The 13,672-nt window shown below is 47.8% G+C and overlaps 1 protein-coding gene across 2 annotated transcripts in view; it reads right to left on the minus strand.

Moving 5' to 3' along the window:
- Positions 1-1,897: 1,897 nt before the first annotated feature.
- The window catches only part of LOC135542491 (activin receptor type-2A), a 49,853-nt gene continuing 38,078 nt past the window's right edge, over positions 1,898-13,672 (minus strand). For both annotated transcript variants that reach the window (XM_064969488.1, XM_064969489.1), the window contains exons 5-11: positions 8,160-8,309; positions 7,706-7,849; positions 6,739-6,884; positions 6,167-6,281; positions 5,748-5,886; positions 5,333-5,463; positions 1,898-4,483 (exon numbers count right to left, since the gene is read on the minus strand). In XM_064969488.1, the coding sequence (XP_064825560.1) occupies positions 4,289-4,483; positions 5,333-5,463; positions 5,748-5,886; positions 6,167-6,281; positions 6,739-6,884; positions 7,706-7,849; positions 8,160-8,309 (1,020 nt within the window). In that variant the 3' untranslated portion in view covers positions 1,898-4,288. The remainder of the gene's footprint in view (positions 4,484-5,332; positions 5,464-5,747; positions 5,887-6,166; positions 6,282-6,738; positions 6,885-7,705; positions 7,850-8,159; positions 8,310-13,672) is intronic.

Genomic DNA, 13,672 nt, shown 5'->3' on the forward strand with positions numbered 1-13,672 from the left:
ACACTGTCTGCTGGTCACATACAAGGAATAACATTCTTGCAACACTGCTGGAACATTGTAGCAATGGTATCTCAATGTTGTAGTGTAACATAAGGGTCTGAGCTAGGATGTCTGAGGTAAAACAATGACTATTTTCACACTACTGAGCCAACCCGAACCATACTTTGCTGGCTCTGATATTTTCCGATCACATTGTAATTTTCAGCTTTCTTCCAGCAACTATGGTGGATGCTTAACCAGGCCATCTCTATCCAACTCGGTTCGGCTCAGCTCAGTAGTGTGAAAATGGTATATAACTGTTGATTCAGGGTTCCATTTGAGGGGATTTTTATCAGATCACCTTAGAAAGAAGTTAGTCTCATCTGGGGAAGGAAGAGGGACCGTTTTGGGCCATTTGGGTCATAAATTGATACAATTTAAAAACATAGATATACAAAATAAACAGGTAAAATCTTATTATGTAATAATTCATTTATCTGGGATTTTTTTCCCGTCTTTGTGATATATTCTAATAACAATAGAAACAACCTCATGCTATATCCATCATCTACGATCTAAAAATGACATATATATTTACACAATGTGGATTTCAATATTCCAGTCAATCTGAAGTCAAATGTTACTTGGGCTTTCTGAAGTTTATCTGAAAGAAAGTCAACTCTCACAAGAAGGCCAAGGTCTGATCAACTAAGAAGATTGTAGTGTGGCTTGGGGTTTAAAACGCCTGTACAGTGAAATCAGCTTTGTAGAAATAGTTGTGGTTTAAAAATAATAATCATGTACACAAAATGATATCCTCAAAATACCAGAAATCATCAGAGGGCCACAACATGGCTACATATGTATTTGTTTCTCAGAAGCGCATACGACAACCAAAATAATGCAGAAGTATTGTAGTGATTGTATATCAGACTGTGATTGTATATCACCACTAACTGCTTACAAACTGGTGCCCCTTCCACTCTTCCTCCAATGCCCTTTGCTTGCTAGTTGCTATTGCTGAGCGCTACAGGCTTCCAGTGTGTAGCGTGGGGGGGGGGGGGGGATTCACAGTAACGGCCACCATTCTCAATTAAAATGTCCTTGAGTCTTCGCATCCCCCCTCCTCCTCCTCAACCATATTAGGCAAGGAGATCGGATGTGAGGAATCAAGGAAAGACTAATTGCGATAGAGCCTACATCCGCTGCGAGATCACTGGCCAACTGCAGCCTTTACCCCCAAGAGTACAGCCACAATCTAGTAATACAGTTGGGCTTTCCCTAAGTCCGTTCCAGTCTTTCAGATAGAGGTAAAGTAATAACTGTTTGAGTTGGCACCTGCCCACCTGCTCTCTGTCTAATACCCAAAAGCTTAGCTCAGCAAATCATTAAAACATCAATAGACAAGATTAAAAATGTGTTTTTTTAAACGCTACAGTGGTGTGAAAGTCGCTCCTGCAGCAATACAAGTACGTACGCACTTGCACCATTCTGCACGGGTTGCATATACTGTAGTAATTACTGAAAAGCATAGTATTGAATCCCTGAACATTGTTGAAGATGTTGTAATTCCGGTTTAAACACTGACTCGGTGTGAAGAGAGAGAATGCAACGATGAAGGCATCATCATCCGTGTCAATGTCACCCAGAAGACAAATCTGAGCTCATACAACCACCTAGAAATGGAATATAGAACACATTCACAAATCAAATTCCGGAAGGACGACGAGAGTCATCCTTGTTTTGCCCAGGGTGGGTCTACAGTAGTAACGTTGTCACACTGATTAAAAGGCTCAACCGAGTTTAGATGATAGAGAGGCGAGAAGTAGAGATGTTTTAACACTACGGTTAAGATGGCATCAGGAAGAGAAAGAGTCAGTGTGAAAGGTCACCCTCGTCTCAAAGCAGAAGGGTAGTAGCTAGAGAGAGAGAGAGAGAGAGAGAGAGAGAGAGAGAGAGAGAGAGAGAGAGAGAGAGAGAGGGGGTAGTAGCTATGGACTGGAGAGAGAGAGAGAAGGGTAGTAGCTATGGACTGGAGAGAGAGAGAGAAGGCTAGTAGCTATGGACTGGAGAGAGGGAGAGAGAGAAGGGTAGTAGCTATGGACTGGAGAGAGGGAGAGAGAGAAGGGTAGTAGATAGGGACTGGAGAGAGAGAGAGAAGGTAGTAGCTAGGGACTGGAGAGAGAGAGAGAGAGAAGGGTAGTAGCTATGGACTGGAGAGAGAGAGAGAGAGAGAGAAGGGTAGTAGCTATGGACTGGAGAGAGGGAGAGAGAGAAGGGTAGTAGCTAGGGACTGGAGAGAGAGAGAAGATAGTAGCTAGGGACTGGAGAGAGAGAGAAGGGTAGTAGCTAGGGACTGGAGAGAGAAAGGGTTGTAGCTAGGGACTGGAGAGAGAGAGAGAAGGGTTGTAGCTAGGGACTGGAGAGAGAGAGAGAGAGAAGGGTTGTAGCTAGGGACTGGAGAGAGAGAGAGAAGGGTAGTAGCTAGGGACTGGAGAGAGAGAGAGAAGGGTAGTAGCTAGAGACTGGAGAGAGAGAGTAAAGGGTAGTAGCTAGGGACTGGAGAGAGAGAGAGAGAAGGGTAGTAGCTAGGGAATGGAGAGACAGAAGGGTAGTAGCTAGGGAATGGAGAGACAGAAGGGTAGTAGCTAGGGAATGGAGAGACAGAAGGGTAGTAGCTAGGGACTGGAGAGACAAAAGGGTAGTAGCTAGGGACTGGAGACAGAAGGGTAGTAGCTAGGGACTGGAGACAGAAGGGTAGTAGCTAGGGACTCAGGAGAGACAGAAGGGTAGTAGCTAGGGACTCAGGAGAGACAGAAGGGTAGTAGCTAGGGACTCAGAAGAGACAGAAGGGTAGTAGCTAGGGACTCAGGAGAGACAGAAGGGTAGTAGCTAGGGACTCAGGAGAGACAGAAGGGTAGTAGCTAGGGACTCAGGAGAGACAGAAGGGTAGTAGCTAGGGACTCAGGAGAGACAGAAGGGTAGTAGCAAGGGACTCGAGAAGTAGTTCGGGACTGGGAGATACAGATGGATAATAACTAGGGAGTCAAGAGAGACAGAAGAGTAGCTTCCTGAGCTTGTTTAAAAAGAAGACCAAAGGATAACCAAAAGGCATGCTCACATCATTAAATACTCGATTGACACAGCAAGCCAAAATAAGGAAGAAGTGCTTTTTTAAAATCATTTTCAATGAGTTAGGGGGTTATTGAAATACTCTTAAAATGTAGGAGTAACATGTTTTCTATAAAAAACTAATTAAAACCGCAAGGAAGGACAAAATAAGGAAAAATAATAAATAAAAAAACAAGAAGAAAAACAAGAAGGCAGATACACGTGTGTAAATGTATGGTCATACAACTCTTGGCGGGATAGTTAAAAAAAAAAAGTGGTGATAATGGTTCTATTTTCACCTGCCACAGCTGTACAGTATACAGTTCGATAATACCAGAGTAATGATGTCATCTGAACGGTTTCCAGAGAGATCGTTGTTGTCACAGAAATATACTTAATAGAACTAGAAACAACAGTAGTTCTGTCTCTAGAGTTGCAGTGTTGTAATGAAGATGGAACTGAGGTATACCTTGTTGATTTGAGGGAGGTCTATGGTTTTGCTTTCAAAGTAGTAACGCTTGGAAATGGATCCCCCCCCCCCCCTAAAATAAACCTTGACTGCCATTGATATGATGTACAGCAGCAGTACACGTGACATTCAGAAGCTGTTTCTTATTGGCATTACAAGTTGTCATTATCATTTAAAAACACAGAAAGAAAACCGCAAAGGAATTTTAAAACACGTTCCCCTTTTTCCTTCACTGAGTCGTAGCAGTTCCTCTTGGAGAGTCCATCCTCTCCCTCCTCCTTTTCTTAGAAAATACAACAGAAGTCTGTTCGGCGGTCCTAGTGTTTTCTTCATATATAAAATATCCCTTTTTGCCCAGCTCACAGCGCTTTTGTTACGACCTAGTGTTGCTCTTTTGAAGGAGTCTGTTGTACAGTTTGAGGCTCGCTATGGGAGTCCACCTGAATCCAACACATCGTGATACTATGAAGTGGGTAGAAACCAAACCAGTGTTGGTGGGCACAGACAGGTATTTCCTGAATGACAGTAGTGTAGCGCCCAGCACTAAAACACAACCACGCCATGCCAGCACGCCCAGCTGAGGGGGTCAAGGGTCAGAGATGAACCCGGGATCACCCAGAGTACATGATCCTGAACGGGCCACTCTGGTCGATCAATGTGTACCTGAAAACATCCAGTCAAAATAGCTCCATGTCCACCACCTGACACGCCCAGTCAATGTCCGTCCATTCATAGGCTGGACTCTTTGGGAGGGAAGTCCACGTTGGTCACCATGGTGACGACGGTGACAATCTCCTCGGGGGTGACTATGTTGGTCTGGCGTCGCATCTGGATGATGCGTTCCTCCACGCAGCCCGCCGAGAGCCGCGCCTCGGCCTCGTGGTCCCAGCACTCCTCGATGGTCTCGCACAGCATCACCAGGCCCTGGGACAAGCATAAAAGAGCATATACATGGTCATTTAAGCCAAAGTTCTTATCCCAAGCATCTCACAAAAGCGCCAACATTGACACACGCAGGACTTGAACCCATAACCCTGATGTTGCTCTATGGTTCGAACCCATTGGTTTACAACCTTTTTCGGTTACTGTCTCACCAACTGAATTTTGCTCTGCCCGGAGTACTACTGAAATATCCCCTCATGTGCATTTTACCAGTAAACATATGGTCTCATGAGTCCTAATACCCTTGTTTGGGAACTGCTCTAACCTACAGAGTAATTGGAACCACATGCTAATAAACAATGAATGATGTATTTGTTTGAAACGTCATCCTATCCAGTAACACCACCAGGAAACCCACTATACTCCTAGTGTGTACTTACTTCACTATACACTTTTCATGTGACAGTGTGTCCTCACCAGTGGTGTAAAGTACTTCAGTAAAAATACTTGAAAGTACTATTTAGGGAGTTTTTTGTGGTATCTGTACTTTACTATTTATATTTTTGCCAACTTTTACTTCACTACCTTCTTAAAGAAAATAATGTACTTTATACTCCATACATTTTCCCTGACACCCAAAAGTACTCGTTACATTTTGACAGGAAAATGATTTGCTTAAAAAGTGAAACGATTTTTACTCTTAATATTCTTAATACTTAAGTATATTTTAGCAATTAAATTTACATTTAGAACCAAATACTTTTAGACCTTTACTCAGTTTTTACTGGGTGACTTTCACTTTTACTTGAGTCATTTTCTATTATGGTATCTTCACTTTAACTCAAGTATGACAGTTGAGTACTTTTTCCCCCAACACTGGTCTTCACTCACTGTGTGTTTCTGCCAGCACTCTCGGAGGCAGGGCCGTAGCTTCTTGTGGACCACCACCTCCTGCATGTCCTCTAGAGACGGGTGCTGGCCGACCTCCTCCTCGAAGGGCAGTGTGTACTCATCCACAGGACCTGCAACAAAACACACACACACACACACACACAGCGTGAGAATACAGAGAAACCACACACACACACACACACACACACACACATCAGCAGAGAAGCCACACACACACAGTGACTCCTTTGGGATCACATTCGGCACTGTAAGTATTCTGGTCACTTCCGTCAGCTCCACATGGAGTCAGCAGTCGGCCGTGTCCCCGAGTCACTGATCCTCACTGAGACGCACAAGGTCAACATACCCGTTTCAAACACATGAGGACACACACACACACACGTTTTTCTCTCACCGTCTGCAGCGGTGCAGCGAACGGCCAGCTCCCACAGCACCAGCCCCATGGCGTACATGTCTATCCTCAGGAAGGAGTCTCTCTGGAAGTTGATGGCCCCCTCCAGCACCTCAGGGGCCATGTAGCGCCTCGTGCCCACCTGGAGAAGCACAACACAAGGATACAAGGTAACACTCTGTCTCATGTCAACAACACACTGCCCTTAGGTCATAGCTCACTCCGAAAATCAACGGTTGTCCGATATTTACACACCTCTTACGGACCTCAATGTGGGATATTCCGCCGCCTTTGAAGTCTGAACATGTATTTGATGCTGGAGTGAAATACAGCATCACTACATTTGCGGATAATGCATTCACGGATTCTGCTCTCTTCTGCAGGTTAATAGAGCATCAGAATAACCAGCGTCATTATTTTACCTGTCCGTGGGTGTCTCCTGCTGACTTCCCAGCTTCAAACTTCAGGGCCAGGCCGAAGTCCGCTATGCAGGCTGTCAGGTTGTTCTTCAGAAGCACGTTCTTGCTCTTCATGTCCCTGTCGGAGCCAGAAAGAGGGCGATAGAGGGATAAGTAAACCGCAGACAGAGGAACAAGGGGAGTCGGCCTCAATATTATCGATGTGATGGAATGTATTCATTCTACCGGCCGTAACATATACGTGTGTTTTTGTCCCTGTGCCCCCCCCCCCCAGAAACAATAATGTTTTTTGGGGGGGTAATTATTTATTTTTATTTCAACTTTATTTAACCAGGTAGGCCAGTGTGCAAAAGAGCAGAAAAAAACTAATATGGGGATGAAGTAGGTAGTTGGTTGAATGGGCTATTTACAGCTGGGCTGTGTACAGCTGCAGTGATCGGTAAGCTGCTCTGACAGCCGATGCTTGAAGTTAGTGAGGGGAGATATACGTCTCCAACTTCAGCGATCTTTGCAATTCGTTCCGTTTTTTGATTCAAGGTAGGGCCCGGGCCGAGTCGATACCGCCCCCCACCCACCTGTGTGCGACGGCGGGCTTGTGTCCGTCCTTCAGCCCAGGGATGTCCTCGTGGAGATAGGCCAGGCCACGGGCCAAGGTCTGGGAGATGTGGCACAGCTCGTTCCACGACACCACGTTGGCCTTCAGGTAATCAGTCAGAGAGCCCTGTGGGGGAAACACAATTAGTGTTTGTCTTTTTTCTATTCACCCTGCAGGATTGTACGCAGGGAAAATGAGGACATCTCTGATTCTGCTCCAGCTGTGACATGGGGGCGGTAAAGGAGTTGTAGTAACACTGTCCAACCACTGGAGGGCAGACAACCTGTAGTTGCCAGTCATTGGAAACCTGCTTCAGGGGCTGACCCTGTGCTGCTTCCAGCCTCTTGGTATATGTGTGGCAGAGGAGGCTGATGGGAAGAGCTATAGGGGGATGGGCTTATTGTAATGGCTGGAATGGAATTAATGGAACGGAGTCAAACAAGCGGCACCCATATGTTTGATGTGGAACCATTTATTCCATCCCAGTTGTTACAATAGTCTGTCCCCCTATAGCTCCCCCCCACCAGCCTCCAGTGGTGTGTGGTGTCTGGTCGGTTGGGGTTTTAAGAACAAATAGACCAGGGTTCCCCAACCGGCGACCCGCAGGCCAATTTGATTTGAGACAATGTTTTGAGTGGTCTTTTCAGCTCCAAGTGATTTTAATTTTGGAAAGTATTCCCACGCATAATAGAGAGACATATGAGATTGTATACAAATGTAAGCAAGGTTCAAAAATATGTATTTTTTTTGTCAAATATATCTGTTTGGGCTTTTTGTAGGCAATTTACAAATTTGGGCTTTTTGTAGTCTACAAATTACTTGTAATTACGTTCCGGCCCACTGATCATCCTGTCAAGAAATAATCGTCCCACAGCTGAATCTAGTTCATGATCCCTGAAATAGACAAATGTAAGTTTCAACGGACAATCAAGTTTACGTATTCGTACGTTGTCGTGATAGGCTGTGATGAGCCAGAGGTCTATGTTCATGTTGTTGCCTCTCTTCTCCACACCGATAAAGTGGAGCAGGTTCTCGTGTTTCATCCCACTCAGGCTGTAGATCTCATACTCGTTCTGCCATGAAAGCTTGTCCTGCAGGCAACACCCCAACACACAACATTAGGTTCTCTGTAGCTCAGTTGGTAGAGGATGGCGCTTACTACGCAGGATTGTGGGTTTGATTCCCGGGACCACCCATACGTAAAATGCTTGCACACATGACTAAGTCGCTTTGGATAAAAGCGCCTGTTAAATGGCTTATATTAGCTATTTCACCTTGTGTGATGTAGAAATATGACATAAATTGAACACAATAACTAATAGAGCTTAACCTCAAATCAATCAATTATTTGTATAAAGTCACTTTTTATCTCAACGGTGTACCTCAACTTCCAACTCATACCTGAATGGGGAAGACCTTAACAGCCACGTAGTCGTCGAGGAGCTGAGCCTTCCACACACAGCCGAAGCGCCCCCTGGCTTTGACCTCGATCAACTGCAATGGCTTCTGCCCCATGATGGGCGAAGGAGGGGTGTGTGGCCCCAGTGGGTCCTGTAGCAGAGGGCAGACAGGGAGATAGACAGCAGGTTTGGTACTGGGATCAATGAAAACACTCATACGCTGTGTACTACCACTGAGCCATAGAGGCTACATACTTGGTGTCGGGCTCAATTCCATTTCAATTCAGTCAATTGATTCAGGAGGTACATTGAAATGCCAATTCCAATTTCCATCATTGCTTCTCAGTTGAGAAGAGCGGAGAGAGAGAGAGAGAGAACAGGTGCACGCCCTCACAGTGTTCGGTCCCCACATGACGCCGATACGCCGGATACAATTCTATTGCATCTAATCAGTTCCCGTCATTGCGCTAACAGAAACAGTCTTTTTAAGCTCTAAAAGCTGTGTATTTGCTGGGCACATACTTGGGAAGACAGATCATTATATAAAATAAAATTTAAAAAAGAGTCCAGTCTAGACAAGACGTCAACGAATCTCATCAGGTTATCATCGGAAAGATTTCTAGCGTGGAAAACTGTATTCGTTAGTCCAGACACAGAGTGGAGTGAATGTTTTTTTTTTTTTAAACACTGTCTGCAGGGATCATTCCAGGACAAGGAGAGGGCATTCTACTTCAGTTATGTGGTCCCGTGTGGCCCAGTTGGTAGAGCAGGGCACTCGCAACGCCAATGTTGTGAATTCAATTCACACAGGGGACCAGTATGAAAAAAAATGAAATGCACTCGCTACTTAGTGTAAGTCGCTCGGGATAAGACAGCCTGATAAACGACTAAAACGCTATAAGTGGAATGCAACGGTGATAGAGGACGCCTCCCTACGCGGCGCACTACTTTTGACAAGGGCCCGTAGGACTCCGGTCAAAAGTAGTGCACTATAGGGAACAGGGCGCCTTTTGTGGCCGCACCCAGAGCCTTCCCAAAAATACCTCGAGGCCTTCACAGGGCATTAGCTCGGTCAGTCCTACCGCCTCTTCAAAGACATGGACCAACATCCGCTTTCAATTCGATCCTTCCATGTTATTACAGGTCTATTTGAAGACCAAGGGTATCTCACACAAATCCTCCCGCCTAAAATAGAGAGTAAATAAGAGACAGAGGAGAAGAGAGGAGAGGTCTGGGACTCGGATGATGCTAGGTAATAAAGAGAGGAGAGGCCTGGGACTCGGATGATGCTAGGTAATAAAGAGAGAGGAGAGGCCTGGGACTCGGATGATGCTAGGTAATAAAGAGAGGAGAGGTCTGGGACTCGGATGATGCTAGGTAATAAAGAGAGGAGAGGTCTGGGACTCGGATGATGCTAGGTAATAAAGAGAGGAGAGGTCTGGGACTCGGATGATGCTAGGTAATAAAGAGAGAGGAGAGGTCTGGGACTCGGATGATGCTAGGTAATAAAGAGAGGAGAGGCCTGGGACTCGGATGATGCTAGGTAATAAAGAGAGGAGAGGTCTGGGACTCGGATGATGCTAGGTAATAAAGAGAGGAGAGGTCTGGGACTCGGATGATGCTAGGTAATAAAGAGAGGAGAGGCCTGGGACTCGGATGATGCTAGGTAATAAAGAGAGAGGAGAGGCCTGGGACTCGGATGATGCTAGGTAATAAAGAGAGGAGAGGTCTGGGACTCGGATGATGCTAGGTAATAAAGAGAGGAGAGGTCTGGGACTCGGATGATGCTAGGTAATAAAGAGAGGAGAGGTCTGGGACTCGGATGATGCTAGGTAATAAAGAGAGGAGAGGTCTGGGACTCGGAACGACTTGATTAGTGTAGTGTCAACATCGCAGCCACTACCAGCTAGCCTACTCCAGCAGTACTGTTTCATTTCTATCATTTTAGTCAATAAGATTCTTGCTACGTAAGCTTAACTTTCTGAACATTCGAGACGTGTAGTCCACTTGTCATTCCAATCTCCTTTGCATTAGCGTAGCCTCTTCTGTACCCTGTTAACTATGTGTCTATCTATCCCTGTTCTCTCCTCTCTGCACAGACCATACAAACGCTCCACACCGCGTGGCCGCGGCCACCCTAATCTGGTGGTCCCAGCGCGCACGACCCACGTGGAGTTCCTGGTCTCCGGTAGCCTCTGGAACTGCCGATCTGCGGCCAACAAGGCAGAGTTCATCTCAGCCTATGCCTCCCTCCAGTCCTCGACTTCCTGGCACTGACGGAAACATGGATCACCACAGATAACACTGCTACTCCTACTGCTCTCTCTTCGTCCGCCCACGTGTTCTCGCACACCCCGAGAGCTTCTGGTCAGCGGGGTGGTGGCACCGGGATCCTCATCTCTCCCAAGTGGTCATTCTCTCTCTCTCCCCTTACCCATCTATCTATCGCCTCCTTTGAATTCCATGCTGTCACAGTTACCAGCCCTTTCAAGCTTAACATTCTTATCATTTATCGCCCTCCAGGTTCCCTCGGAGAGTTCATCAATGAGCTTGATGCCTTGATAAGCTCCTTTCCTGAGGACGGCTCACCTCTCACAGTCCTGGGCGACTTTAACCTCCCCACGTCTACCTTTGACTCATTCCTCTCTGCCTCCTTCTTTCCACTCCTCTCCTCTTTTGACCTCACCCTCTCACCTTCCCCCCTACTCACAAGGCAGGCAATACGCTCGACCTCATCTTTACTAGATGCTGTTCTTCCACTAACCTCACTGCAACTCCCCTCCAAGTCTCCGACCACTACCTTGTATCCTTTTCCCTCTCGCTCTCATCCAACACTTCCCACACTGCCCCTACTCGGATGGTATCGCGCCGTCCCAACCTTCGCTCTCTCTCCCCCGCTACTCTTTCCTCTTCCATCCTTTCATCTCTTCCCTCTGCTCATACCTTCTCCAACCTTTCTCCTGACTCTGCCTCCTCAACCCTCCTCTCTTCCCTTTCTGCATCCTTTGACTCTCTATGTCCCCTATCCTCCAGGCCGGCTCGGTCCTCCCCTCCCGCTCCGTGGCTCGATGACTCATTGCGAGCTCACAGAACAGAGCTCCGGGCAGCCGAGCGGAAATGGAGGAAAACTCGCCTCCCTGCGGACCTGGCATCCTTTCACTCCCTCCTCTCTACATTTTCCTCCTCTGTCTCTGCTGCTAAAGCCACTTTCTACCACTCTAAATTCCAAGCATCTGCCTCTAACCCTAGGAAGCTCTTTGCCACCTTCTCCTCCCTCCTGAATCCTCCTCCCCCTCCCCCCCTCCTCCCTCTCTGCAGATGACTTCGTCAACCATTTTGAAAAGAAGGTCGACGACATCCGATCCTCGTTTGCTAAGTCAAACGACACCGCTGGTTCTGCTCACACTGCCCTACCCTGTGCTCTGACCTCTTTCTCCCCTCTCTCTCCAGATGAAATCTCGCTTCTTGTGACGGCCGGCCGCCCAACAACCTGCCCGCTCGACCCTATCCCCTCCTCTCTCCTCCAGACCATTTCCGGGGACCTTCTCCCTTACCTCACCTCGCTCATCAACTCATCCCTGACCGCTGGCTACGTCCCTTCCGTCTTCAAGAGAGCGAGAGTTGCACCCCTTCTGAAGAAACCTACACTCGATCCCTCCGATGTCAACAACTACAGACCAGTATCCCTTCTTTCTTTTCTCTCCAAAACTCTTGAACGTGCCGTCCTTGGCCAGCTCTCCCGCTATCTCTCTCAGAATGACCTTCTTGATCCAAATCAGTCAGGTTTCAAGACTAGCCATTCAACTGAGACTGCTCTTCTCTGCATCACGGAGGCGCTCCGCACTGCTAAAGCTAACTCTCTCTCCTCTGCTCTCATCCTTCTAGACCTATCGGCTGCCTTCGATACTGTGAACCATCAGATCCTGCTCTCCACCCTCTCCGAGTTGGGCATCTCCGGCGCGGCCCACGCTTGGATTGCGTCCTACCTGACAGGTCGCTCCTACCAGGTGGCGTGGCGAGAATCTGTCTCCTCGCCACGCGCTCTCACCACTGGTGTCCCCCAGGGCTCTGTTCTAGGCCCTCTCCTATTCTCGCTATACACCAAGTCACTTGGCTCTGTCATAACCTCACATGGTCTCTCCTATCATTGCTATGCAGACGACACACAATTAATCTTCTCCTTTCCCCCTTCTGATGACCAGGTGGCGAATCGCATCTCTGCATGTCTGGCAGACATATCAGTGTGGATGACGGATCACCACCTCAAGCTGAACCTCGGCAAGACGGAGCTGCTCTTCCTCCCGGGGAAGGACTGCCCGTTCCATGATCTCGCCATCACGGTTGACAACTCCATTGTGTCCTCCTCCCAGAGCGCTAAGAACCTTGGCGTGATCCTGGACAACACCCTGTCGTTCTCAACCAACATCATGGCGGTGGCCCGTTCCTGTAGGTTCATGCTCTACAACATCCGCAGAGTACGACCCTGCCTCACACAGGAAGCGGCGCAGGTCCTAATCCAGGCACTTGTCATCTCCCGTCTGGATTACTGCAACTCGCTGCTGGCTGGGCTCCCTGCCTGTGCCATTAAACCCCTACAACTCATCCAGAACGCCGCAGCCCGTCTGGTGTTCAACCTTCCCAAGTTCTCTCACGTCACCCCGCTCCTCCGCTCTCTCCACTGGCTTCCAGTTGAAGCTCGCATCCGCTACAAGACCATGGTGCTTGCCTACGGAGCTGTGAGGGGAACGGCACCGCAGTACCTCCAGGCTCTGATCAGGCCCTACACCCAAGCAAGGGCACTGCGTTCATCCACCTCTGGCCTGCTCGCCTCCCTACCATTGAGGAAGTACAGTTCCCGCTCAGCCCAGTCAAAACTGTTCGCTGCTCTGGCCCCCCAATGGTGGAACAAACTCCCTCACGACGCCAGGACAGCGGAGTCAATCACCACCTTCCGGAGACACCTGAAACCCCACCTCTTCAAGGAATACCTAGGATAGGATAAGTAATCCTTCTCACCACCCCCCCCCCTTAATGATTTAGATGCACTATTGTAAAGTGGCTGTTCCACTGGATGTCAGAAGGTGAATGTAAGTCGCTCTGGATAAGAGCGTCTGCTAAATGACTTAAATGTAATGTAAATGGATGATGCTAGGTAATAAAGAGAGAGGAGAGGTCTGGGACTCGGATGATGCTAGGTAATAAAGAGAGGAGAGGTCTGGGACTCGGATGATGCTAGGTAATAAAGAGAGAGGAGAGGCCTGGGACTCGGATGATGCTAGGTAATAAAGAGAGAGGAGAGGTCTGGGACTCGGATGATGCTAGGTAATAAAGAGAGAGGAGAGGCCTGGGACTCGGATGATGCTAGGTAATAAAGAGAGAGGAGAGGTCTGGGACTCGGATGATGCTAGGTAATAAAGAGAGAGGAGAGGCCTGGGACTCGGATGATGCTAGGTAATAAAGAGAGGAGAGGTCTGGGACTCGGATGATGCTAGGTAATAAAGAGAGGAGAGGCCT

Source organism: Oncorhynchus masou, chromosome 6, assembly GCF_036934945.1.
Source record: "Oncorhynchus masou masou isolate Uvic2021 chromosome 6, UVic_Omas_1.1, whole genome shotgun sequence".
In the NCBI taxonomy this organism is placed as follows: domain Eukaryota; kingdom Metazoa; phylum Chordata; class Actinopteri; order Salmoniformes; family Salmonidae; genus Oncorhynchus; species Oncorhynchus masou.